The sequence below is a fragment of the Populus nigra genome, chromosome 10 (genome assembly GCF_951802175.1).
Source record: "Populus nigra chromosome 10, ddPopNigr1.1, whole genome shotgun sequence".
Classification (NCBI taxonomy): domain Eukaryota; kingdom Viridiplantae; phylum Streptophyta; class Magnoliopsida; order Malpighiales; family Salicaceae; genus Populus; species Populus nigra.
The window spans coordinates 13,314,271-13,341,111 of NC_084861.1; the positions used below are offsets into that span (position 1 = coordinate 13,314,271).

At 32.5% G+C, this 26,841-nt stretch overlaps 2 protein-coding genes and 1 pseudogene across 6 annotated transcripts; 2 read left to right on the top strand and 1 right to left on the bottom strand.

Annotated features, from left to right (window-relative positions):
* Window positions 1-4,959: 4,959 nt before the first annotated feature.
* Window positions 4,960-6,792, bottom strand: LOC133704607 (dof zinc finger protein DOF3.6-like). Of its 2 annotated transcripts, XM_062129484.1 has the most exons (3): window positions 6,546-6,792; window positions 5,443-6,364; window positions 4,960-5,346 (listed from the first exon to the last, which is right to left on the bottom strand). In XM_062129484.1, exons 1-3 carry the CDS (start codon window positions 6,594-6,596, stop codon window positions 5,258-5,260), a joined length of 1,062 nt encoding a protein of 353 aa, XP_061985468.1. In that variant the 5' UTR covers window positions 6,597-6,792; the 3' UTR covers window positions 4,960-5,257. The 2 variants fall into 2 exon arrangements, with proteins under 2 accessions (XP_061985468.1, XP_061985469.1); XM_062129485.1 differs by having other exon boundaries at window positions 4,960-6,364; window positions 6,546-6,789.
* A 13,673-nt stretch (window positions 6,793-20,465) lies between these two features.
* On the top strand, window positions 20,466-23,028 carry LOC133704566 (heat shock cognate 70 kDa protein 2-like). 4 transcript variants are annotated; one of them, XM_062129427.1, is made up of 3 exons: window positions 20,466-20,610; window positions 20,744-20,957; window positions 21,171-23,028. In XM_062129427.1, the coding sequence occupies exons 2-3, from the start codon at window positions 20,747-20,749 to the stop codon at window positions 22,913-22,915; spliced, it is 1,956 nt and encodes a 651-aa protein (XP_061985411.1). In that variant the 5' UTR covers window positions 20,466-20,610; window positions 20,744-20,746; the 3' UTR covers window positions 22,916-23,028. The 4 variants fall into 4 exon arrangements, with proteins under 4 accessions (XP_061985411.1, XP_061985412.1, XP_061985413.1 ...); XM_062129428.1 differs by having other exon boundaries at window positions 20,467-20,610; window positions 20,769-20,957; XM_062129429.1 differs by having other exon boundaries at window positions 20,467-20,610; window positions 20,769-20,926.
* An 831-nt stretch (window positions 23,029-23,859) lies between these two features.
* On the top strand, window positions 23,860-26,579 carry LOC133704565 (heat shock cognate 70 kDa protein 2-like; annotated as a pseudogene).
* Window positions 26,580-26,841: the final 262 nt, after the last annotated feature.

The following is a 26,841-nucleotide window of genomic DNA, read 5'->3' on the forward strand; positions in this document are numbered from 1 at the left end:
GAAGTTTGATGGACAATTAAAGACTTGATTGAAAAAAATCAAAAACCAAAGACCAAACTGAAAAAGACGCATAAATATAAAGGCTAAAAGGAGAGAAAAAAAAATAGGAAAATATCAATAATAAACCTAAGTGTAAAAGTTCAAGGGCCTAATACAAAGATTTCCTAAGCTTTGAAAGGATAATAAATTTGTGAGAGATAACTTTTCAAATGAAAGCAAAACAAGAGAATAATTGTTCTACATATATTTTCTTATCTAAAAAGACGCCCTTGTGACCTGTTTAAGGTGTTTTTTTAAAAAAAAATTTATGCTTATAAGCATAGAAAAGAGATTTGAAATACTTAACAAGTGATGTTGTATTTACCTCTTTGTTGCTGTGATCTTTATTTATTGTGCACTTTTTGAAGTTTTTTGTTGTTTTTTATATAATGTTGTTTTAGTTTAACTTAAGCAATGTATGTAAAAGTAAAAATGTTTATTCTGGGTTTGCTAGGCTTGTTCATGCACAAAATGAATTTAAAAAATTAATTCTTAATCTATATTGCATGAACAAGTGTTTCAAGTTGATGATTTTTGGATATAGTACCTCATATTTGATTTTGATAATTTGATATTATTTATTAGTATTTGTGATTCAAACATTTTTATTTATGATAGTATGACTTATTGTGTTAAATAAAGCATGTTATAGAAGCCAAAAATATTATTTTCTAGGCTTGACAATGGCTACCTATGGGCAATATTCTTTATGTTCTTATAAGGAACATTGCCTTAGCCCTTAGTTTGAACCAATTTTGGTCTATTTCCCTGCATATAACTCTTCGTTATGCTTGATTAATAAATAATTTAGGATTTATTTGTATCAATAATATATTTTTTATGGGATTTAATCCTAAGATTTTGATTTTGAATTGAAACCTATTTTAATAAAATTATGATGATTAAGTGATAATAAAAGTGAATAGATGCTAGATTATTGATCTTCGCATGATTTCCAACATATTTATACCCCTGATTTGTCTATATCCGGTTTGATTTGGAACCCATACTTTTGGGTTTGGTGTTCTCCATGTTCTTTATTTTTTTTTGGTCTATTTTGTTCAAGAATTTTTGTGTTTTTATGTCTTTTTTAATATTTTTTTTTACTTTGGTTTTATTTTAGGGTTGTTTTCAGGTCATATCAGAATGTTTGGTACAATTTATAGTCGAACAAAAAATTCCAGGTCAACCCCGTGGGGTCAAAGGGTTAAGACCTTGTTTGGCTTGTAATATTTTATATAAAAAAATTATTTTATTTTTCCTTGCATGTGGAAAAATTCTAAAAATTTCATGCATATTTTATTTTTTATAAAAAATACATTTTTATCATACTTTGAAAAAAAATACAAGAATTAGTCAAAGGATATCATAACTAGTTTATGATTATCCGTTAGAACTTGGCTTACATTTCAAAAATATGAAAAATATTATTTTAGTTCTTTTAACATACGAAATTATAAACTTATACGTAAGATGTATTTTTGATATTAAATCAAAAAACAATTCATTTTATATTTATGTTTTGGCATTAGAATAATTAAGTTTTAACTTGATAAGATAAAGACTTCCTTATCAAGAAGGGCTTTTTTTAAACCCTATATAAGCCAACGATTAGAAAACATAATAATACATTAGTTTATATCAAACAAACAAACAATTCAGATCACCCAGGTAAGGCATACTGGGAGTGCTAATACCTTTCTTTTATGCAATCAATTCTCTTACTCAGACTCTGAAACCAATTAGAGTTTTTAATGATAAAAATATTAGGTTATGACTTCCATTCCCATTTTTTACTGATAAAGAAAAAAAATTTCTTATCATTTCCTGTCACATCACCACTTAAAATCCTAATCCGAGAGGATGATTATTGTGACGCTGCACATGAATGATAAAAAATATATCAATTAATTAAGCCATGATTAAAAATAAGATCAATAAGATACAATTGAGCCTAAACATGCCTTAAGCAATCATTAACTAAATATGCACGTGCACGTGCGCATGTATGTCTTCGTGTGTGTGTGAGTGTGGTGTATTATCTAAAAAGGAGAAGTTTTGAAAAATAGTTATAAATAGAGTGTAAAGGATATATAACAATAATTTAGAAGAAAATAAATTAAACAAGTTCATAAATTGAAATGCCCTATTTATCATTATCGTTATTTTTCTAGTTGCATGAATAGAATTTTAATAGGAAAGTTCCTTTTTTTTTAGAGGTGAATGTCATTTGATTTATTTGAATATCTAACCGAGAAAAAGAGAGAGAGTTCTAGACATCTTTTCTTTGTGAAGTTTTTCTACACAAATCTTCAAGATTTATTCTTTCTCTTTATTTATATTTTGAGACAAACAAACAAACAAAGAATAAAAAGACTATAAATAAAAGAAAATCTCTCTCCCTCACTTCTTTTTGCCATCTTTTTTTTTTAAAGATAGAAATGTATGATTTATGAAATGGACATCTAGAAATGACCAAACAATTAAGAATCCAACGCATAATAAAATGACTAAAAGGGCTCGCAACAAAGAAGCTAGCACATATCAAAATCTCATAGACTCATAAAGGGGAGAGATAGATAGCAAAAGTAATAACAACAATGACATCTCAATACATGTTTTTTTTATAAAACAGCTTAATCTAAAAAACTTTCAGGGAAATATCACATATTCATGTATTGTAACACAACCCCCCCCCTTTTCATATGCTTGTTGTGTTGTTTGAAAATGCAAACTATATATTTTTTTGAGGTTGTTTTATTTTCAATATTGCAACCTTAAAAATTAAAAAAAAAAATCATGAAGGTTGGGAAATTAAACCAATCAAGAAGTTGACCCGATTAAACTTAATGTAAGCTCAGTTAACCTGGATGACCTAGCTTTAATCAATTCAAAATCGACAAGTCAATCTTGAGATATATAAATTTTTAATAAAAACAAAAACAATATCATTTTAGTCCACCATCTTTTGATATATCGCTTTACTCTAGAATTGTATAACCAACTTTTTTTTTTAACCAAAATGTCATGTCTCAATCTTTCAATCGTGTGTGGGTTCAATTTGCCATCTTTATCTTCCCCTCTATATCAAAATCTCTAAGTGAGCATACCGGTCTAATTTATTTTCCTCACAACTCTTTTGTTCTACTTATTGTATAAACAATACCATGAAGTTAAGTTTTTAGATGTAGACAACAAACTGTTGATGTACTTACCTTTGTCTTTTAGTGTTTATTATTTTTACGAACATGCATTCTGAGGTATGTACGATATTTTTCTTATCTTTAATTTTTCTAAACCTATATTAGGTTAACTTAATTTCATATCGGCTCTCTAATCACTGAGTCCATTTTCAATATTATTTAATTCTTAAAATATATATATAAAAAATCATGAATGTTGCGCTCTTGGAGAAGAGCGCAACCTTCACAAATTTGAATGTTCAAAATTTGGAAACTAAATTGTCTAAATGAAGGTCCAAAATTTGAACATTCAAAATTTATGAAGGTTGCGCTGTTTTCAACATACAAAGGTTGGACTAGTGTTTATCGTTTTTTTTACTAGTGTTATTTTTTTAAAAAAAAAACTTTATATTAACGATTATCAATGTCAAAAAATTAATAAATACAAATAAAAATATTGATGAATTGATAAATTTTAACATTGCATGCGGCATCAACAAAAAGGTTAATCCTACATGTCATCGCTTGGATTTCCGACCTCCTTCCTCAAATCTTCTTCTTCTTATGTTTTTTTTTTTTTGTTCTTCTTCTCTTTAAGCTACATCCTCACTTAGCCACATTACTATCGAGAATGTTGGGATCATCACAATCTCATCAATATACCTCACATTCAACCGACCAAAAATACCCCACATCCTCGATCACTATTTCACTCTCATGAGAGAGAGAGAGAGAGAGAGAGAGAGAGAGAGAGAGATTATTTGCTTTTTTTAACATATTAGGGATGCCTTTATTCCTAGTTGGTAAATATCATTGGTTATTGCAAAAGCAGATCCAAATCCGAGATTCCAATATTCTATATATCTCTTACACTAAGATGAAAACCCAACAAAGATTTTTAATAATGACAATCATAATCCCCATAAAACACGGCTGAGATTATCAGATTGAGATTTTATATATATATATATATATATATATATGATTAAACAATGCAGTCACTAAGGCTATGCTTACCACAGGGTTAATAAAAGTAGGGAACAAAAATCAAACAAAACTTGAAGAAGGTCTAGCAGTTTTTGTGCATTCTTGCACAACTTTTGACTCTGTCTAGAGCCTAGAAACTGCAGTGGTCTTACGTTAGTTTTTTGCGAACAAGATCCGGGAATCCTATTCTAGATAGGGTAGCTATGCATGGATTTGAGTGGAATTTTGGCGTTTCTTTAGCTTCTTCTTGTCCATGTATATATATCCACCTCTACCACTCAGAGTTTCTAACGGGCGCGGATACAACAAGTAAGTACTTCTTATTTGGCGAATCACCCATAATTATATAATCATTTTCAGTCAAGTACGTCTTAAAACCTTCCAAAATGATATCATGCTCCCCTCCCTCCCTCCCTCTCTCTCTCTTAACACCCACTTACTCACTTTTCTCAAAATCCAGGTAATTACCATTACCCACAAACTATTTACCTGAACATCTTAATTAGCTATTACCCACAAACTATCTGAGTTTAATTTGGGATATCATCATGATGATTTCCTTTTAGCATTAAAGATGGATTCGATTAAGAAACTTTATCACGAGGACAAGGGTGCATGGACAGGATGCAAATGATACTGGTCATCATTAAGAAAAGAATACCATGTACACATTAGCTTACAAAATTCGGCGATAATACTAAGGATCTAGAGAGAAGAAAAAACAATTTTCAGATATTGAAAGAAGAAGGAATTGTGCAAAATAAAGAAAAAAAACTCACATATCATCTCAAGGAAAATACCCCAGTACACTGCATATATAGATAGGCCAATTATAATAATTTAAGCCATTCATGTCAGATATCCAACTCCGTGGAAACATATACCCTAAATTTGTAACACAATCCCATATATAGAATACAAGGAAAAAAATGCCAGCGGAAAAATAAACTTCAAGACTAGAGGCCTACCATTTCTAAGTTCTTGAATTCAGTAGATCGTGAGTAGACAAGTTCTTTGATCCATCCTTCACGTGGCTCAACTTAAAGATTTTAGTGATTGAACTTGCGAAGTAAGGATAATTGATTGAAACTTGAAAGTTCTCTTTTATCTTCAAGCTGATTACTAGTCTTCACTGAACCTGTGGTAATACAATAGAAAACACCAAGATTGGGTGGAGTTTTGGACAGAAAAACACATCAAAATCATAATAGATGGCTTGTAGAAGAAGTGAAACCAGGAAGATCAGTCCATGCATTATTTCCACCCCAGTGTTGATCAATTCCTGAGATACCCAAAACTTTTTTCGATAAATTCAGCCTTTGATTCTCTTCCGTTTTGACTGTAGCTAGGTGAGTAGCCCCAGTAGTGTCCAACGGCTTGGACCGAATCTGATCGGCATAATTTGAAGATTCAATCCCTCCACCCTCAAATGAAAATAAACCACTTGGTGGTTCCATATTGGACAAGAAAGGAAATTGCTGCACTTGTTGTTGAACTGGCTGCAATCTCCAATGCTCAACTAGCCCACTAGATAAAATAGACCCAGCAGCACCATTTGAACTAGTACTACTGCCAATCTGAAATTCTACACCATCACCTCCACCAGCTGTTATCCCTATTGAATGATGAATTCCACCAAAATCTAACCCAATACCTGCGGGATTGAAGTCACCAAGATGATGAAACGGTGGCAAAATCGGTAGCTGTGGCGGTGGAGCGGGCACGTGCCCTAGAATATCAGCAGTGCAACAATTAGAAGCAAGTCCGCCACTTGAGCTAGAGACTGCTTTAATTGGAAATTTTGATCTACCGCTTCCTTTGCTTCTTTTATTCCTTCTACAGCCACCGCCAACAGGCACGTTCCTTAGTGCACCTCCACTAGTCCAATATCGCCTGCAAGTCTTGCAAAAGTGGCGAGGCTGGGAGAGGCTATAATTATTGAAGTAACAAAATTTGGTATTTGGTGATTCACATCTTGGACATTTAAGGGCTGTTTCAGGTAGTTGAACCTTGGCTAGCCTGGCTCGATCAGTCATCGAGCCAGGCCTGAATGAACCTGTGCTTCCATCAACATAGCCACCACCTGGAGGTGGTGCCGGCTGAGGTGGAAGTTGAGGGTTTTCATTTCCAGCTCCTGGAGGTTGATTATTAGGTTGCTGCAAAAGATCAAAAATAAAGAGAGGAAGAAAGAAATCAAATATTTAGTATATTCAAGAGGAGATAAAATAAAAGGTGCAGGACAGGAATATTATTTATCTTTGGAATTGCTTTTTTGGAGAGGAAGCTATGTAGTCAGTTGCAAGTAGAGGGAAAATTAAGAGGGAAAAAATCTCCTACCTGTTGCCAATTGCGTGAACCTAGATAGGCTGGAATGGATGAGAAGACCATGGTGCTTGAGCTTTAATTCTCTCTTTTGTAAAGGTCGATAGGGTTCTTTTTTGGGAGATATGGTGGAGAATCACATCAAGAGAAGGGAGTTGCAGAGAAAAAGAGAAGGAGATGGAAAGATAAAGGAGGGTTCTGTGTGTTTATTTATTTTAACCATCTCCCTCCACGAAATTCTCTCTTTTTGTTTTTATTAAATGTCTTAAATAAATTAAGGTTAGGGTTTCAATGCAATGCAATGAGATCAACTTTCTTATCTTAACCTGTAAGCTTCTTTTGACACTATGCGCTTTTAATTTACAGTGTCGTCCCTCTGCTGATCAGCCCACATATGTAAAGTGATTAGTGGCCATGCAGAGAGAGGAACCCTAAGCGAAGTTTCATATTGTATTATATCCTTTTTATTAAATATAATAATTAATAAAAATATCAGAGAACTAAAAAGCTAGGAAAAGCAGGTCTTGGTAAGGGCATCCTTGCTGGAAGTGTCACTGTCGAATTTGCCTTTATTTTCCTGGGTTTGTCTGCAGCGGTTTTTCTTTTTCACTATTTTTTTTGCATGGAACCTTTTTAGTGGTTTCTTTTTTTCTTTGGGTCGCCTATTAACGTAGATTCTTGTCACCGCGCCCTTTATACTTTTCTTGTATTGCCATTCGCATCCAACAACCACGAGGGAGGAAATAGGTGGTCCTCAAGCCCACACAGCTCCCCCACAGTGTTTTGCCGAATGCGTGCACCGAGGAGGGTGTTCGGGGAATCACGTAAATCATATAATTTCTACTCTGGCTCGTACGTCTCCTACATTTCCACCATCGCTGTTATAAAGCGGAATATTAAAAACATTAATCAATTGATATACTACCGAATATCATCACAGGTATAACTAACAAATAGTCATTAATTTAAATAGTTCTATTTTTATTTTCTTTAAATAAAATTTCAAGTTCTAGTTTTTTTATATGAAATACATTATGATTAGAAAAGTTTGATATTTTAGTAGACCGTTCCAGTTCGATCGGATGAGGTGGAATACAGTAAAATTTTGAATACCAAGATTTAGATAAAAACAAATACAATCATGCCAGTTTTAAAAGCAATTAAAAATGATAGAACTTTACCAACATAAAATATTTATTTTAAAAGCCATTAAGTCTTAGTACGTACCACAATTCCTATTAATTGTTTTTAAAAAAATGCTAAAAATATATATGTACAGTAAGTCAATTATAGGAATCTGTCTGCCATCTATCATAATATTAATTTACTTTAATTAGGGAGTTTTTTAAGACAAATATACCATTAAGAGTTAGTTTTGCATGTTTAGTATTTTAGACTAAAAACAAGATGTTCTGTCATGTTTTTAAAAAATATTAGAAAACCTATTTCTGGTTCCACATAATTCACTCAATCGATTCTTGTGATATTTATTTTAAATTAAATTATATAAAATAGGTAAATCATTTTTTTTAATATTCCAATCAATTCGTTCGACAACAAAATCTTTATTACAGATTCTTGTCACGTTCTATAAAATGGAATTCTGACTGTAATTGAAAAGTTCATGCATAGCATTGCAATATCACACTACTAACCAAATAAAGAAGCACCAATTAGTAAACTCCTTTTCTCTTCTTTGTTTTTTTGCTGAATCAAAGAATAAAAGTCAAATTGTGCCTTGCATGACGAGATCGAATTAGTCAAGAATGATGTTCCACGATCGCTAAAAGGGGCATTACTGAAATATATAAAACTCCATGGGTATTTATTGTTCCTGAGGAATATTCGTGACATGGAGCCGTATAATTTCATCACATAAATTCGTTTTAAGTTGTCCACATTTAGACATCACTTATTTATCAATTGGATGATTGATCTAACATTCTCTGAACTTTTAGCAGACAAACGCTCTTTTTAATATTTAAAATTCTTGATTTTTGTTATTTATGCACGATAATTCTTAATATCATCACTTCGTTGATTAATTAGGGTTCTAATACTCATTAACAAACATAATCTCCCATGTACAACTACAAATTCGTGGCATATGTTCCCTATTGAAAAAAAAAAAAAAAAGAGACTACGCAGCCATCGCGTAAAGGTTACTTTGTTGCTGGATAAAATCACGTACGATGGAGGGGTGATTTTTTTTTTTTTTTTTGAAGTTATGTCTTAATGTTTTTTCAAGACAGAAGAAAAACATCTAGCAAACATTTAAATATACACAATGTCCTGTTTGGTGTTTAAAGATTACGATAATAACAAATTTTGGCATTGAGATCATTAGTTAATTAGAAAAAAATTATTGAGGAGCTAGTGATGTTAACGTTGAGCAGGCTTCACCGAATTAGATTGCAAACATAATATAAATAAATTGGAAACTGGGTAGCTACGAGTATATGCACCTCAAAGTAGACAAAGACCTCTTTAATCAAAATTTATACCAATCAAACAGATCACTCACTTAGGCGCTAATCAAGGACTTTTATAAACAGTTGAGTATGGATTGGAATATATTCCCTTTTTAATGAGAAGATATGTTTTGGTTAGTGGAATAATTATATGGGTAGAAAAAATAAGAAATTCTTGTATTTTAGTAGTAAGATAAGAGAAATGAGAGTCACGGTTAATATTTTGATCATTAAAAACTCTAATAGCATACCTAATACACCTTGATTAAAATAAACTATATTGCTTATTTGTTTGATGCAAACTAAGTTAATGTTATATTTTTTAACCATTAGTTCATCTAAGGTTTGTCTTTTTATTTAATATCAGGAATTTATCTTATATACAAGTTCATAATTTCACATGTTAAAAGAAATGAAATATTTTTTTTTTCATATTTTAAAAATGTAGGACAAAATCCTTAAATACATGCATTTTTTTAAAACATGTCAAAGTATTTTTGATTTTTTTTATAAAAAAAAACCTTAAATAACTTTAGGGTTTTTAGCCATATGCAAAAAAAAATATTTTTTTTATTTTGTAAGGGCAATGTTTGGTTAAAACTTATTTTAAATAAAATTAACGAAAATAGGCTTAAAGAATTTTGTCAAATACACCCGTAAATCAAAAAAAAAAAACCTTTAGTAAAAAACAACAAACTAAACAAGGTATTAAACCCTTTAACCTATTTTTTACTCCTCCCGACCAAGTTGACCAAAAAAATTTTGTTCGACAATAATCCAAATAAAAAATCTTGGTTTGACCTGAAAACAAGCCAAAAACAAAACTAAAGCCAATAAATAGATTAAATTCCTAAAAAAACATAAAAATTCTTGAATTTGGCCCTTGACTTGATCTTTAGTTTTGGATTTCTTCAATCAAGTTCTTAATTGCCCCTTAAACTTCAATACTTATAAAATTAAGCCCCTTATTTGATCAAATTAACTCTTTAAAATTACAATTCGACCCCTAAACTTTAATTTCTTCCAATCAAAACCTATATTGACTTCAAAAATTATTTTTTTTACAATTAAACCCTCAATAAATTCAATAAATTCTTAAGTTTTTTTAATGTCCTCCTTGAATTGAATTTTTCTTTGCCAATAAACCCTTTATCAGTTGAGATTACACTATCAATTTTTTTAATTTTGTATATTTTGATCTTTCTCAACTAGTATTTGACAATTTTTTGAGCGTTCTGATATATTTTTCTCACTGATATATATTTTTTTATTTTCTTCCAATATTTTTTTTACAATTGTTTTTTGTATTTCTCTATGTTTTTTTTTGGTTTATGTGAGGCTACAAAATAGGTAAGAACAGACATTATATATTTTATTTAATGGATAGCTTTTCTTCACGATTAAAGATGTTTTTGGATTAATTTATTAACGAAATGGTAGCTTATACATGTTCTCTAAAACAATATAAAAGGAGACAAATTAAACGAAGAAAAAAACGAACATGGTTAATTTATTAACGAAACACGTTGCACCTTTATATATGGCAACTTTGATGAATCTGGCAATGCATGCATGAATGTTTGGATTTTTCGACTGATTGGCTGTGTGATGTTAAATTTGTCAAGACTCATATCATGAGCATTTGATTTCTACTGTGGTCCAAGATAAGAAAAGCCAGAAAAGGCTTGGTTATTTGATTGCATTATTATTCATGGACAGTGTCCTTATAATCGCTTTCCCCCTTGAATCGTACGCACACCCTGCATTTCTGAAGCGTGCAAATTAAGGCCTAGCCATGCCCCCTTGAGAGGTGGCACCATATCGAAACACACACTGTTTTTCCTTGCTAATTGCTACATATCGTCTTCTTTATCCATACATATTAACATGCACACATCACTTTCATTTATATATATATATATATATTCGAGAAACTAAAGATGTTTTCCTTATCAAGTCAGGAAAGTATATGGAAGAGCTTAGTTGACGCATGCGCGTAGACCATAGAGCATATACAACAGGAATTGCCAGGTGCGATTTTATTTTTTTTTCATTTTTCCTAGGTTGTATATATAAATTAAGTAGTGCATAGTAAAAATATAAGAGTTTTGTTTACTCAAAAACTAGTAAAAGTATGAGATTCTAATTAATAATTGATAATTAAAGGTCAAAGATTTACAAGCGAAACCGTATAAATATTAATCTACATTAGTTGACCTCTGGTTAGAAAGGAAAAAATAATAAGAAATCTAGAAATAATAGAAAATATGTGAGAACACATGTACGAAAACTATAATTTTGAAATAGGAAGAACTTAAAACTTGATATGTGGATTGGATATGCAAAAAGGCTTAAAAGTGGATATTTAGAGTGGATTTTGATCTAAAAAAGAGATTCTAATAACTTCATAGTCACCATTAGAGCGTGGAGTGTAAACAAAATCATTTCAATCCGTAAACTGAAATATTTAGTTGAAATTCAATAAGTGACTCTATGTACTTTCAATAAATATTCTTAAATAAAAGTTTTTTAAACTTAAAATTTATAAAAATTTACTATTATCTTTTGCTTAATTTAATTATAAAAATAAAAATGTTGAGATTTGAATTCTCATCCCTGTGGATATTAAAGTTTAAGTCAGCTCGTGTCTATAAAAAAAATAATTAAATCAGTTCATGTGTACTAAGTGTTTCTATTTTCTGAGAATAAGCTATATATCTAGCTGGTAGCGTAAACTGATTATAAAAGCACCTGGCATTATTGGGGTGCTCGGAAGGGAGAATATGAAAGATTAAGACTCGATCTTATTTAATCAGTAAGTGTGTAATCATAGCTCATCAAACGAGGAAAAAGAAACAACTATGAAAGATTAAGGATTAAATGAATATCTCTATCCTGAGATGGAATTATATGGACTCCATGTCAGACAAGCAACAGTATCTCGTATTCACTTCTGGCTGGCGAAAATAATTGAGATAAGAGAGATAGTTAAAGCTTCTAAAATAATGACACAGGGCCTGTTCAACATTGTCACAAGCAAGACTGGAAAAGAAGAAACTAGCTATTTCCCATCTGCAAGAGCAGTGGTCCACATATACAGCACTCCATCTGCAACCAACACAGTAGCTTTGGGATCGGTCTTCTTCCGAAAAGAAAAGACACGCACACGATGCATGCATATATATATATATATATATATGTGATGAAAAATTCTAATCGATTGAGATGGAATTCAATGTTTATAGCCATCGATGACTGCATATATACTTGTTGGAAGAGATTAAAAAACTGCCGGACTGATTTATTCATTTACATATTTACAAAAATAACTGCACTTTATCAGAGAGTTCAAATAATGGTGGCCGTCCTTTCTGCAGATTATTACATGCGTGTTCGCGTATTTCAATTGTAAAAATGCACATTGCAACTTTTTCTTTTTTTATTTTCTTTTTGGCAAAATGTTCAATCATCATCACCAAATCTACACATGAATATAACACCCCACCTTATTCCATCATATATGTTGATTGATTTTTGGCCTCCTACCATCAACAATATTGGGTCGCCAATGGAAAAGGGAGCAGACGTTACATGCAGCCAAACTGACCACTAGCCATGTGCTCTGAAAAGTTATGGCTTTGTGGTACAAACTTGCTAGCTTTATTCTGTTCAAAAGGTAGAGTCATGCTTTCTTCTATGATCTTTAATTTCTTAGACGATAATTCATAACTGTGTTCTCAACTGTATCGAAACGCTATATTCTGACAAAGGGGCTAACTCATGTTTACTTATCTAACATTTTGCTTGCGAAGATAAAATCTCGCGAAAGTCTTTAAGTTTCTCAGGTAACAAGTCAGGTCAATTCGATGCACAATTAATTCCTCATGAAAGGTAAATTTCTTTGAAATTAATTTACCACAGATTCTCGAGACAAAACATCAAAGGGTTGGCCAAGTCACGTTAGTTTCATCTTATATAAAGCAACGACACTCTAGGGCTTGACTGGTTTCATGACTTGCGCAGTCAGTTTGGCGAAAGTTCAGATAACTTCCTGTACTCCTTTAAAAAGATGACTATGGTAGCCAGAGATTGCTGGTAGTTTTTTGGTTCGGCCTTCTTATGACAAGCTCCAAGCTTAAGGATTATATATGTTCAATGTAGCAAGATATCTATTTTTGTTCGTAACATTTATTGGTTACTTTCTAAGAATTTTGTTGTATCTATCAAAGCAGAAATGCCAATTATAAATCATCGGAGAAACTGCATTTTGGCCCATTAGATTCATCAATTTGCACTTCAAGGCGACTCTATCAATCTCTAGTTTCCAAAAATTCTTTACGAGCTCGCATGGCCCCAAACATTAAGAATCCTTAAAAATCTTTGAAACTATAGGAAGAAAGATTCTGTCCCTGGTGTGCGTCTTCTGTCGTCATTCTAACTTTGCCCACTTTTGCCCTGCATGCCCTTTCATTCTCTCGTTGCAAATTGATTAAACATTCCGCGTTTCGACTTTTGCCCATTTTTTAAATCAGCATGGATCCGGAAAAAAAATCAATATTAATTAATTGTATGAAGTTTTATTGTTGTAAAATACTGTTGGGATTTAAGTTAATATATTTTACATAATAAACTGATAGCATTCGCTTTGAATGCATCAAAAGTTGTCATCTCATCCATTTTTATTTAATATCAAGTATAGAATTTTATAACCTTCTTTCTTCATTGCCACAAATAAAATATTCAAAATGGATACAATTTAAAAAATCAAAATATTGATACCAAGTTCAAAAGAGAAAAATATAAGAAAAGCCTTCCAATTAAATGCTTTAAAACCCAATTTCTTGAGATAGGTTTATTATGTAAAAAAAATTCCTAAACTAATAGAAAATTAACTCATATCATACGCTATTAATTTAATTAAAGATAGATGTTGAATATTTTTTTGATAAAATGTAAAAGCAAAACTGTTTTTTTAAAAAAAACTCATCTTATATGCTAGATCAACTCATATCAAGAACATCCTTCAAATTATTTAAAAGTTTATAATGGTATATAGGAGTTCACTTATATATTATTTGATCCCTTGTTATTTTTTAATTAAAACTTTTTTGAATAAAAGTTTGAAATAAAATGATACCATAATATATATTTTTAAAAAGAATCAAGAAAAATTTTGAATTGATATACATCAAGAAAATAAAATATATTATATAGTTCTTAAAAGAAACTTATTACCATTTGATTTTAGTTTGGTGATGGAGATTTTATAAATTCAATTTTGATCAATAAAATAAATTAAATTCGATACCATGTTGAAAAAAATAAAATGCTATGAAAATTATATAAAATTTAAGATAAATATTATTTTTATGGGTATATATGGAATAAATATTTGTATTCAAATACTTATAATTATAATGATTATGATAATACACAGATAAAATTATAACAGTATATAATTCAAATTACTAAACAAGTAGTTATATATCAATAATCGATAAGTAAAATCGAATCATCCTAGCTCCCAACACGCGGAATATATAATTAATTAGCTACTAATATAGAAGTCAGTATATGGAATTACCAAAGTATAATAAAAACTCTATACGAGGAAATTAATAATGCAATGCTAACAGAGTTAATTAGGGTTCTAGCGTGAGTAGAGTTCATCTTTTAGTGCTTCTAGCTAGCTAGGGTAACCAAGATGCAAAAAATGTTGAGAGTTTTTTTATGATATCTTAAACTGGTGGAGACCCAGATGGATTTTCAAAACACTGCCTGGCGCCTGAAAAATAAAAGGAAAAGGAAAAATAATGTTCCGAGATGGATCTACGTTGCAGATCAAATCTCGATGATGATCATCTCTTATCTGCAACGGGAGATTTATGAAAACTATAATTGTTTATGGCTTGGTGGCGTAGGAATCTAATTCCCCTATCTAATCAACGTTCGGTAGAATATCATCTTTAACTCATTTTCATGCAGAAAGCAACTCTTCTTGTATAGATACATAGTTGGAAAGGAAGCTTGTTTTGCAGCTTTTGCCACCCATTATTTTGTTCCGTTCCTGTCACCTCTCTTCCCCCACCCCTACTTCCTTCTAAATCATACATAATTATATATAATCTCTAATTAAAGATCGTTTAACCGCTAATTAACACGTACGGTTACGTTCTATTAATACGGAGGGCATGTAAGCTGTGAATCAATATTAAGAAGCAGACAAATCTCTATCGGGATGGGTTTCACGTGCTTATCTCGTGAAGAATATTCCAAATTGTTTTCTTAAGATCGTTCAACGTGCTGGTTAAATTAAACGGTTGCTAATTAATTTTATTTTAAGTGAAGTCTTAAGCATTTTTTCAAAAAATAATAGCAGTGGCCCCTGCTGCATTATCTTGATATCTTCCGAGCCGGAATTTCGTTGTGCTTTCACACCAAAGCAACGATGCAAGATCCATATGAGACCCACGAGCTCAATTAATTATGATCCCTCGCGTCAGGTAAGTAGAGGTTTAATCCTTCTGATCAAGTTAATTACCTATAAAATTAAATAGATGTTTAAATATCTACATATATGCAATGATATAACATCGTAAATAATCGCAATCAAAACCATTACTTTGAGGACTTTTGTAGGTTAACTTGAACTGATTTTTTTGTGGATGAACAATACATTACATTTTAATCATACAGTTTATATTGATTAACCGTAATTCAGATGAATATATATTGTCACTTCAATTAATTAATTCTTGATGGCTAGATTGCATGTGATGCTTATTATCCAGATAAATTGTGATGGTGGATGGATCCCGCCACCATAAAGTTTAATTTGATTGGATTGGATTTTGCTGCAGATTTGATCCCAGAAAGGCAGCAAGATAATTCAGGTGAAGTTTCTTTTCCAGCTAGAGAATCAACGGGCTCCGCGTTCATTTTATTCAGACCTATTGGGCCGTTTCATGCGTTGACGGGCTCAAAAAAAAAAAAAAAACTTGACATGTCTAGTAAAAAGGTCCCTGGATCCTGTTATCCATCCTCTTGTTTTGGTAGAATATCATTCTAGATTGAACAGGGAGGGGGGGAGAGAGAGAGGTCCATCAAAAAGAGAATAAAGTGGAGTATATATAAATATATTCATCAATTTTGAAGGACTGGACTGGATGTTACATAATTTTTTTCTCTCAGTTACTTTTTTTGGTTTTTTATTTAAAAATTAAATAAAATAAATACTAGGGACATGGCAGAAAGAATAAAAACCTCTAGCTTTTATTTGAAACATCACTCAATTAGATCCTCGTTGCTCATATGATTCTAGAAGACTTAGTTTGAGAGAAATATGACATGGAACCTCTATGAAATCAACTTATTTGGAGTGGGTTTGCAAGATATTTCTATCCTTACACTAAAATATAGATGAAACAAGTTTATATTTACGTGTAAATCTTGTCAAATATAATTCTTGAATATTTTATTTTTTAAACTAAATTTGTTTTTGAATTTATCTTTTTATTATTTATATTTTACAAATAAGATGGATTTGTAGTTTAATATTATTTTTATACTATTTATTAACTCTTAGATACTACATTATAATTACATAAAAATAATTATTAAAGGGAAACTTGAACCCGGTGGGAAAAAAAGGTTTTTCCTATCATGTTCTCAATAAACATGAAAAGTGCACTGAAACAGCAAGATGTCACCCAAAGACTCCTATACTTGGATGAATATGGGCCCGAGGACTCGGCCCATCAACTAGCAATTACCACATCAATCAAAAATCTTAAAGCAGACCCAATTACAAAACAAGGTGGTCTTTTTACCCCCTACTTCAGCAAACGGGTTTGTCTCAAAAAAACTAAACGAGATCCGGAATCCAGTTATAAAAATTTAGATTTTATTATTTTGCTTGTTAACTTTTTTAAAAATAATTTATAAAAAAATAGATTTTAATTTTAATTTTAATTTTACTTGCTTTTAATTTTTTCATTTTTCAAATTTTATTTTTATTCTTTTAATTATTATTTATTTTATTTAAAATAAGTTATAAAATTAGATTTTTTTTCAATTTCATACTCTTTCATTTTTTTTTACTATAGATTTGATTTTTATTTTTTATTTATAAATTTTTTTAAAAAATAAAATATATTTTTCAGCTCACTTTATATAGTATAGTCAAATACTAAAAAGTGTTCTTAAATTTATTTCTTATGACACTAAAAAAATCAAATAATCCATATTTTATAAATTTAGTTTTTTAATAAAAAAACTAATTTTCATCAAACAGACAAAATTTGAGTGAATATCTATTATTAAGCATATTTGGAAATCAACAAAACAAGTTGTAAAGCTGATTTTGTTCTGTTCGAGAACAAAGACTAAAACTTTTAAAAAATAAGAAACATGATAAAGATTAAAAACATACATCAAAGACAGAAATTGTACAGAGACCTAAAGCTTAATTAGTCGCCCAAAAGCAATTTTACCAGACAAGCTCTTGAACAAAAAGTTTGTGAAGGCCACGTAGATTGCAGACACCAGAATTATGTCAGCAAAGACTAAAACTTTTTGCGCGTGTAAGAGAGAGTATATACGATGCCGTTAATATATAATTTCAGCCTCACCAACTTCTTGAGATGTTTCCCTGTGGGGTATACAAAACAAGAAGGATGAAGAAAGTGAAGAAGAGGAACTGGATAGTTAGCTTTCTCATCTCTTCGCTCAATATTTTCTTTTTCGCTCGAAGATGCATCTCGAGGAGCTTGTCTACTTGTATAGATGCATCAGTACATATGCAACATTTTGAATCCTGAAAAAGCAACACACACTTGAATAATTGAATGGCATTTCGATTTCTGCCAAGGGTAATTCTTTTTTCAAATAATTCATTCATGCAAGAGCAAAAGCTCTAGGAAGAAACAATTACATCGTAGACAGCCTTGGAGTTGCAACTCTGCGCCGTACTAATGTCCTCTAGCAGGATTCTCAAGCAGCCCACAGGAGCTTCAACAAAATATCACACATCCAAGTGAAGGGAACATGCATAGGAAGGCTAAGAAGCCAGTATTGTTTTTCATGAGAGTAATAAATTTGACAACCGATATGAATTTTTATACGATAAATAATATTTAACCTCCTTGCAGTCACGTATGTATTCATATATATTTGGATCCATGCATTAGCAGTCATAAATTGTAATAACATTTGGAGGAAACTTCAGGACGTGGACTTCACGGTGTTTACAGTTAAATTCGTTTCAATTTTCAGCAGGCTGTGATGTTCTGCTCTTTGATAATCGAACGTCTATGAAGACGAACTGTGGCTTGAAGGAAGAACATTCTTTATAGCAGATTTCTTTTACACCGAGCTAGTGGGTGGGAGTTCGGCGGTCTGGAAGACCTAACCTGATTATTTTTTGTAGCAAGATTTGTTACTGTTTCTTTTTCAAACCGCTGTTTTCACTTCTCCTTGACTTAGGCCTGAATTAAATTATTGGAGTAATGTTCTCGCATAGCAGTGCATCTCTGCTTTCATGCCAAGTTCTTTGTAACGGGCATAAATGCCTGCCGTCAGTAGTTGAATTGATCTAGCAATTAACTTGACGAAGTAGTGGAGAAGTCATCTCTGTCGAAAAGTTTACACTCAACTGTATTACCGTACTGTTTTGACATTTTCTTCGATTTCTGTAATTTTTATGATCACTGCACTTGAATTGGGTTCCCTTCTCTTCTTTTATTATTTAGGCTGGATTTGATTTTGGGTTAAATTGTTGAAAGAAAGAAGCGAGTAGTTGAGGAGGTTATTTATTATTTATTATATTTAATTTTAATAGCTATAAATCTTGCCCTTGAGAAGTTCTCATTTGTTGAAATTGGAAGTTCTCATTTGTTGAAATTGCCACCCTTAAAGCACACAGTACAATCATACCTGGTTAGGTGAAAGTAAATGGAAAACTTATCTTAAATAGCTAGGATTAGTCTGCTACAATTTAATTTTTTTAAGGACATTTGAAAAAAAATTTGTTCTTTTTTTGAGTTTTGAATTTTCATTTATATTTCCATTTCCTAAGAAAATGAAAAATAATTTGATTTGACAAAGTAATAAAAGATTCATTTACTGTACTAATAAAGGTTTTCTAATTAGATGTCTCTATGTTTTTTTATTTGATTATCAGTATCTTTATTTTTTTCAATTAAGTATCTATATCTATTCTTATTTATTCTATTTAGATTTCTCTATATATATATTTTTTTTAACTAAGTGCTTTCATCATTATTTTTTATATGGTAAATTGACACTCATCAGAATAAATAAATTTTATTTTTAGTTTTAAATATTTGAGATTGATACGAAACAGGCCGTAGTCTCAGGAAAAAAAAAAATCATTTCATTGTCTGAAATAAAAAGTGAGGTTATGGGCTCGACAACAAACAGGCTTGAATTTACATTAGAAAGACCGGTCAGGAATGGCCCAATCCAAAGTATGGGCCTAAAGCAGAGAAGACATTTAAAATCCATGATTGATCGGGGAAAATATTTTGGAATTTCAAAGCTGGTTTGGAATTTGTTGGAAGTTGTTTTTTTAAATATTTTTTATTAAAAAATTATTTTTAATTTTTAAAATTTATTTTTTATATTATCAAATTAAAATAATTTTAAAATTTTAAAAATAATTTAAAAAGAAATAAATTCAAAGTTTTTTAAAAGTATAGTTGAACCATGAAAAAAAAAGAGTAAGAGGAAATGGGAGAATAATGAGATCCAAGGGATGTTAGGTGCTTTTTAAAAATGTTTTTTATTTAAAAATTTATTAAAATAATATTTTTTAGTGTTTTTTAATAGTTTTGATATACTGATATTAAAAATAAAAACCAAATTTAAAAAAAAAATTATTTGGATACATTTTTCCAATCTAAATAACCCCTTTTACAATAGTTTGAAAACATCCTAAGTTTTTTTAAAAAAATAATAAAAAAGTTTCAAATAAAATATATAAAAAATTATAAATCAATTATAAAATTAATATAAAACATTACTGCAAGACCTTCTCATTGATTTGAGATTTTTACACGATATAAAATAGGACCTCTAACAAAATCTTGTAAGATTTCAATCCAATCCAATAATTAAAAAAAAATTATACTTATTAATATAAAATCATACAACAAAAAAATTTGCCCAGGAATTCCTTGTGACAAAAAAACCGAAAGGATTTTGAAACATTGAATAAATTCTTATTATACTGAGAAATTATATTACTGTTCATTTGTAGCAGTTGAAAATCCTAAAATTAGCTGCAAAATATATTTTTATAATTAAATATTTTTAAGTAAAAAGTTCACAAGTAAAAAAATTAAATAAAAAATACATATTATGTTGCTTAAATAATAAACTATTTTAAAAAATGCCCTCAAACACCCCTTGATTACCCACTGCGATTGCAATAACTGGAGGGTCAATTCATTGTCTGCGAGGTAATGGTGCCTTGCCTGGAATTGAGAGTGAATAAATAAATAAACTAAAAGCCGGTGATTTCGGAGAAGCAACCTCCACTGCCGAGTTGCTTCGGCTGCCATTTTTCTAATATAATTCAGGCACAGCAGGTATATAAATACAATGCAGTAGTAAAGTTTATCTGCATTTTAAATTCATTCAACTGCGCGTTGACTTCTTTTTCTGGCACAAAACTTCCTTGATCTTTCTTTTTCTCGTTTTGATGATCTATTGGTTTTCTAGCTAATGGAAACATACGATTCTACAGCGATTGGAATTGATTTGGGGACAACGTATTCTTGCGTTGGGGTTTGGCAAAATGGAAACGTTGAGATTATACCAAATGATCAAGGCAACAGAATGACGCCTTCTTGTGTTGCCTTCACTGACACGGAGCGTTTTATTGGTGAAGCTGCAAAGAACCAGGTTGTTTCCAACCCTGTCAACACCATCTTCGGTTAGTATTCTTAAGAAAAATTTACTTTGCAATATTCCTTTTTTTTTTTATTTAGTTCATGTTATGTTTTGTATGGCTTATGTTTCTCCGTGCTAGTGTTGTACAAGGATGAAGGATTTCATAGAAAGCTCTGTTTCTTCACTGTTAGTTTATGTTTATGCTAGATCAAATTAAATTTTATACTGAAAGATAGTGTTGTTAAATGTAATACAGATGCAAAAAGGTTAATTGGTATGAGATTTAGTGATGTTGCTGTTCAGAGTGATATCAAGCACTGGCCGTTCAAGGTTGTTGCGGGTCCTCGTGACAAGCCCATGATTGTGGTTAATTACAAGAGTGAAGAGAGGCAGTTTGCTGCTGAAGAGATTTCGGCAATGGTACTCCGAAAGATGCGTGAGATTGCTGAATCTTTCATCGGCAAAAGTGTGAAGAATGCAGTGATTACTGTTCCTGCCTACTTTATTGACTCTCAACGGCAGGCCACAAAAGATGCTGGTTTGATTGCTGGTTTTAATGTCATGCGTATTATTAACGAGCCCACTGCTGCTGCCATGGCTTACGGTCTTGACATGGATATAAACTATGGTGAGAAGAATGTGCTGGTCTTTGATTTAGGCGGCGGTACTTGTGATGTCTCGTTGCTAGTCATTGAAGAGCGTATAATTGAAGTGCGGGCCACAGCTGGAGCCTCTCACCTTGGAGGCGAGGACTTTGACAACAGATTGGTGAATTACTTTGTTCAGGAATTCAAAAGGAGGAAAAAGAAGGACATTAGTGGAGATCCTTCAGCTCTTAGGCGGTTGCGAACTGCTTGTGAGAGGGCCAAGAGGAATCTCTCATGTTATGTTCAAACTAACATTGAGCTCGATTCATTGTGTGAAGGTATTGACTTTTGTTCCACCATTACTCGTGCAAGATTCGAGGAGCTGAACACGGATCTCTTTAGAAAGTGTTTGCAGCTGGTAAACAAGTGTTTGAGGGATGGTAAGATGGATAAAAACAGCATCGATGATGTTGTTCTTGTTGGTGGTTCTAGCCGGATCCCCAAGGTGCAGCTGCTATTGCAATACTTTTTCAATGGCAAAGAGCTGTGCAAGAGCATCAATCCTGATGAGGCAGTTGCCTATGGTGCTGCTGTTCAGGCTACTATCTTGAGTGGCGGAGGCAATGAGGAGGTGCAAAGCATGCTGCTTCTGGATGTTTCCCCCCTGTCCCTTGGGTTGGAAATTGCTGGCGGTGTTATGGATGTTTTGGTAGAAAGGAACACTACGGTTCCCACAAAAAAGGAGGGTCTTTTCTCCACCTACGCAGACAATCAAACTGCTGTCTTGATCAAGATTTATGAGGGAGAGAGAACAAGGACTAGGGACAACAACTTACTGGGAACATTTGAGCTCTCTGGTATTGCTCCAGCACCCAAAGGTGTTCCTCAGATCAAAATAATCTTTGACATTGATGCAAATGGTATCTTGGTTGTATCAGCTGAGGATGGGACCAGTGGTCAGAAGAACAGGATCACAATCACCAATGACAGGGGCAGGTGGTCCGGAAAAGAAATTCAGAAGATGGTCCACGAGGCCGAAAGGTACAAGTCTGAAGATGAAAAGCGCAAGAAGTGGGCCGAGGCAAAGAATGAAATGGAGATTTTTGTCCGCAACATGAGAATAGCAATTGGGGATGAGAAAAGAAGTTCAAAGCTGGCCACAGGTGACAAGAACAAGATTGAAGGTGCCATTGACCAGGCCATGAAGTGGCTGGATGGCAACCAACTTGCAAGGAAAGATGATTTCGATGGCAAGTTGGGGGAGCTTGAGAGCATCTGCAATCCAATCATTGCGAAGGTTTATAGGAGCGATGGTGCTTGTATGGGGACGTTAATGGAAGATGAAGTTTCTCCATCTGATGGTTATGGCACATACGGAGATGAAGAACCATCGGATGTCTGTTTTGATCTTTGAATATGCTGAAGATGCACGTTTCTGCTTTTGCTGTGATGTTTCTCTCTATCTTGCTTTTATTTTGTATTTGAAAAATCTTTAAATTAATATATTTTTTAATTATTTTTTTATCATTTTGATTTGTTATGTTAAAAATATAAAAAATATTATATTAATATATTTTAAGTAAAAAACACTTTTAAAAATATTATGTATCATAATTTCAAATGCAATCAAAGTACTAAACGGATCGGATCGGGATAGTGGTTTATATAAAAATTCATGTTAAAGAAGTATTTTAATTTAAAAATTTAAATTTTAAATTGTTAGATGAGGTCTCATAAATTGTTTTATATTATTTTTTAACTAATCTTTTCAAATGAAAATTTTTTGAGCTTTAACTTATAAATACTTATATTATTTTATATTTTAATTTTTATTAATTAAAATAAAAATAATAAAATTTAAAATTATAATTACTTAATCAAAATTATTTCATATTTAAAAACTTCAAATGTTAAATGAAATCTAAAAAATTAATTTTATATTACTTTTTTAAACTTATCATCACAACAAAAATGTGTTATGGATTTAGCTGTCCACCTCCAGAATGGTTTCCCTACCTCTAAAACTTATTGAATTTTGTTTACTCTTTGATTTACTTGGAGAATAGCTTTAACCTCGTTTTTTAAGTTTTCCAGCTTACTGAAATTAAATTGAAATGCAAGATTCGGTTATCTGAAAGACATCTATCTATTCGATCTTTCTATCTAATTAAACAGCGACAAAGAAAAAAACAATTGCTTCTTCTTTAGGAGCGTTTGGTAAATGACGATGAATGTTAAGGAGTTAAGAAGGGTAAGCAAGGCTCCCTTCATCCTCGATCAAACACACTCTGTAATATTATCGGCCTGATCAACGGGCTAAAAACCCAGTTCTAATTATGAAATATAGAGGTAATAATTATTTCTAATAATCAAATGTTGATTGTTTCTATTTAGCTAGATGTAATACTATACCATAGATTTTTTTTCTTTTTTATTTTTGGTTGGTTTCGCGGATTTGTGGGACAGAGAAGAATGGGATATGGTCTAGATGGACCGGCGATCGGAATTGAAATGTGGACAACGTACTGATGCGTTGGTGTTTGGCAACAGGACATAGTGGAGAACGTACCAAATGATCAAGGTAACAGAATGACCCCATCTTGTGCTGCCTTCACTGGTATAGAGCGTTTGATTGGTGATGCTGCTATGAACCAGGCTGTTATGAATCCCATCAACACCATTTCGGTTAGTGTTCAAATTTTGGACCCTGTTGATTCTAACTAAATAACTTTTTAGTCAAATTTAACTGTTCTTGCTTTCGAGTTTTTTTCTTTTTTTGATGGGGTTTTAGACATCTATATGTTAAAAGATGCGGAAAGGTGAATTGGCAGGAGATTTAGTGATACCTTTGTGCAGAGCAATATCCAATATTGGCCATTCAAAGTCCTTGAAGTTCCCCGTGACAAGCCCTTGATTGTGGTCAACTACAACGGTGAAGAGAAATAGTTTGCAGCTGAAGAAATATCTTCAATGGTCCTCTTAAAGATGCATCAAATTGCAGAGGCTTACCTTGGCACTGCGATGAAGCTTGCGGTACTCATCCCCCCTGCCTACTTCAATGTCCCCCAACGACAGGCCACAGCTGATGCAGGCAAGATTGGTGGTATCATGTCATGCATATCATTAATGAACCCACTGCTGCTGCAATGGCTTATGGTCCTGAAAAGAGGGCAATTATTGTTGTTGAGAGCAATGTTTGACTTGCGTGGTGGTACTTTTTATGTCACCCTGCTTACTATTGAAGGGAATATATATCTTTTAGGTGAAGGCCACTGCTGGAGACTCCCACCTTGGAGGTACTGAGGACTTTGATAACAGAATGATGAAGCACTTTGTTTAGGAATTTAGGAAGAGGAATGAGGAGAAGGATAGCAGTGGAAATGCCATGGCCCTCAGGAGGTTGAGTACTGCTTGTGAGAGGATGAAGAGGAGCCTCTCATCCTCTACTCAAGCTAACACTGAGATGGATTCTCTATGCGACGGTATCTATTTTTATTCCACCATTACTCGTGCAAGATTTGAGGAGCTAAAGGTAGATCTCTCTAGAAAGTGTTTGAAGCTGGTGGAGAAGTGTTCGAGGGATGCCAAGATGGACAAAAGCAGCATCGATGATATTGTTCTCATTGGTGGTTCCAATAGGATTCCCATGGTGCAGCATTTATTGCAAAAATTTTTCATTGGGAAGGAGCTCTACAAGAACATCAATCCAGATGAGGCAGTTGCCTACGGTGCTGCTGTCTTGAGTGGTGAAGATAATGAGAAAATGCAAGATCTGCTGCTTCTGGATGTAATTCCTGTCCCTGGGGTTGGAAACTGCTGGTGGTATTGTGACTGTTTTGAACCCCAGAAACACCACCTTTCCCACAAAGAAGGAAGAAGTTTTCTCCACCTACTCGGATGGTCAGCCTGGTGTCTTGATCAAGGTTTTTGAAGGAGAGAGAACAAGAACTTGGGGCAACAACTTGCCTGGCATTTTTAGCTCTCGGGATTTCCTCCAGCACCCAGGGGTGTTCCTTAGATCAAGGTAGCCTTTGATATTGATGCAAATGGCATCTTGATTGTGTCAGGTGAGGATGTGACCAGGGGTCCAAAAAAGAGATTGAGAAGATGACTCAGAAGGCTGAGAAGTACAAGGCAGAAGATGAAAAGCACAAGAACATGGTAGAGGCGAAAAATGTGTTGGATAATGCCTACAACATCAGAAACTGCGTTGGATATAATAATATCAGTTTGAAACTGGTTGAAGATGACAAGAACATTGAAGATGCTATTGATCAGGCGAGCGATGGGCTGAATTGGAACGAGCCTGTCAAGACAGATGAGTTGGAGGACATGTTGAAGGAGCTTCAGAGTGTCAGCAATGCTATCATTGCCAGGATTGATCAGGGTGCTGGTAGGTTGCACGATGAAGTTCCTCTGCTTGTTGGCAGCGAGACAGCTCCAGCCATTGGAGAAATTAACTAGGTTTGTCGATCTTTTCGAATATTATAACTAAGTATGGTACTATATTTTTCAGGGATTATTTGACATCTCCCCTTTCCTACGAAACATACATGTTTCCTTGGTCTTGCCACATTGTCTTCACTTTTTCTCTCTGGTTGGCGTTCAGATTGTTTAAGTAGACTATTATTAAAAGTTGGACTCAACAGAACATGCAACTGGCTAATCACCATTCGCGACTAGATAGTGAACCATTCAGCACAAAAATTCTGGAAGTACTCGAGCAGGCACCTACCACTGCAAGATGAATTTACCACATCAATCTTTACATAAGTTTTGGCATCCTGCCTGGATTGAATTCGAATATGAAATAGTTCCATTGTGTACGGGATACATGGAGAGAGGTTGTACACTTGATAAATAAATGTGTCAAGGCTTGCATAAATAATCGTGGAATCCGCCTATATGCATGGTTTGCTATTAATCAAGGTTTTCATGTACTGCTTAAAAAAGAATTGAGGTTGGTTGCGAGGCTCCAACAGTGAAATCAAAATTTCTTTCTTCTTGATGTTTAGAGCTTAGACTTGTCAAATTAGTGTGCCAAGGTTGATTGAGTTCTCAATGTATTGACCACTGAATATTCTGTGTTTCCCTTTTCTTTTCTTCTAAAAGTTATGCTTGTTGATTTTGCTGATATTTGGCGCTGCGTTTCAGATGGGTTAGATAATATTTTTTGAAAAAATATTATTTAAAATTATTTATTTTATATTTTGAGATCATTTTAATATGCTGGTATTAAAAATAATAATTTAAAAATAAAAAATATATTATTTTGATTTATTAAAAAAAATACTTTGAAAAATAATTATTATCACAATCCAAAACAGTTGTTTTTGTTGA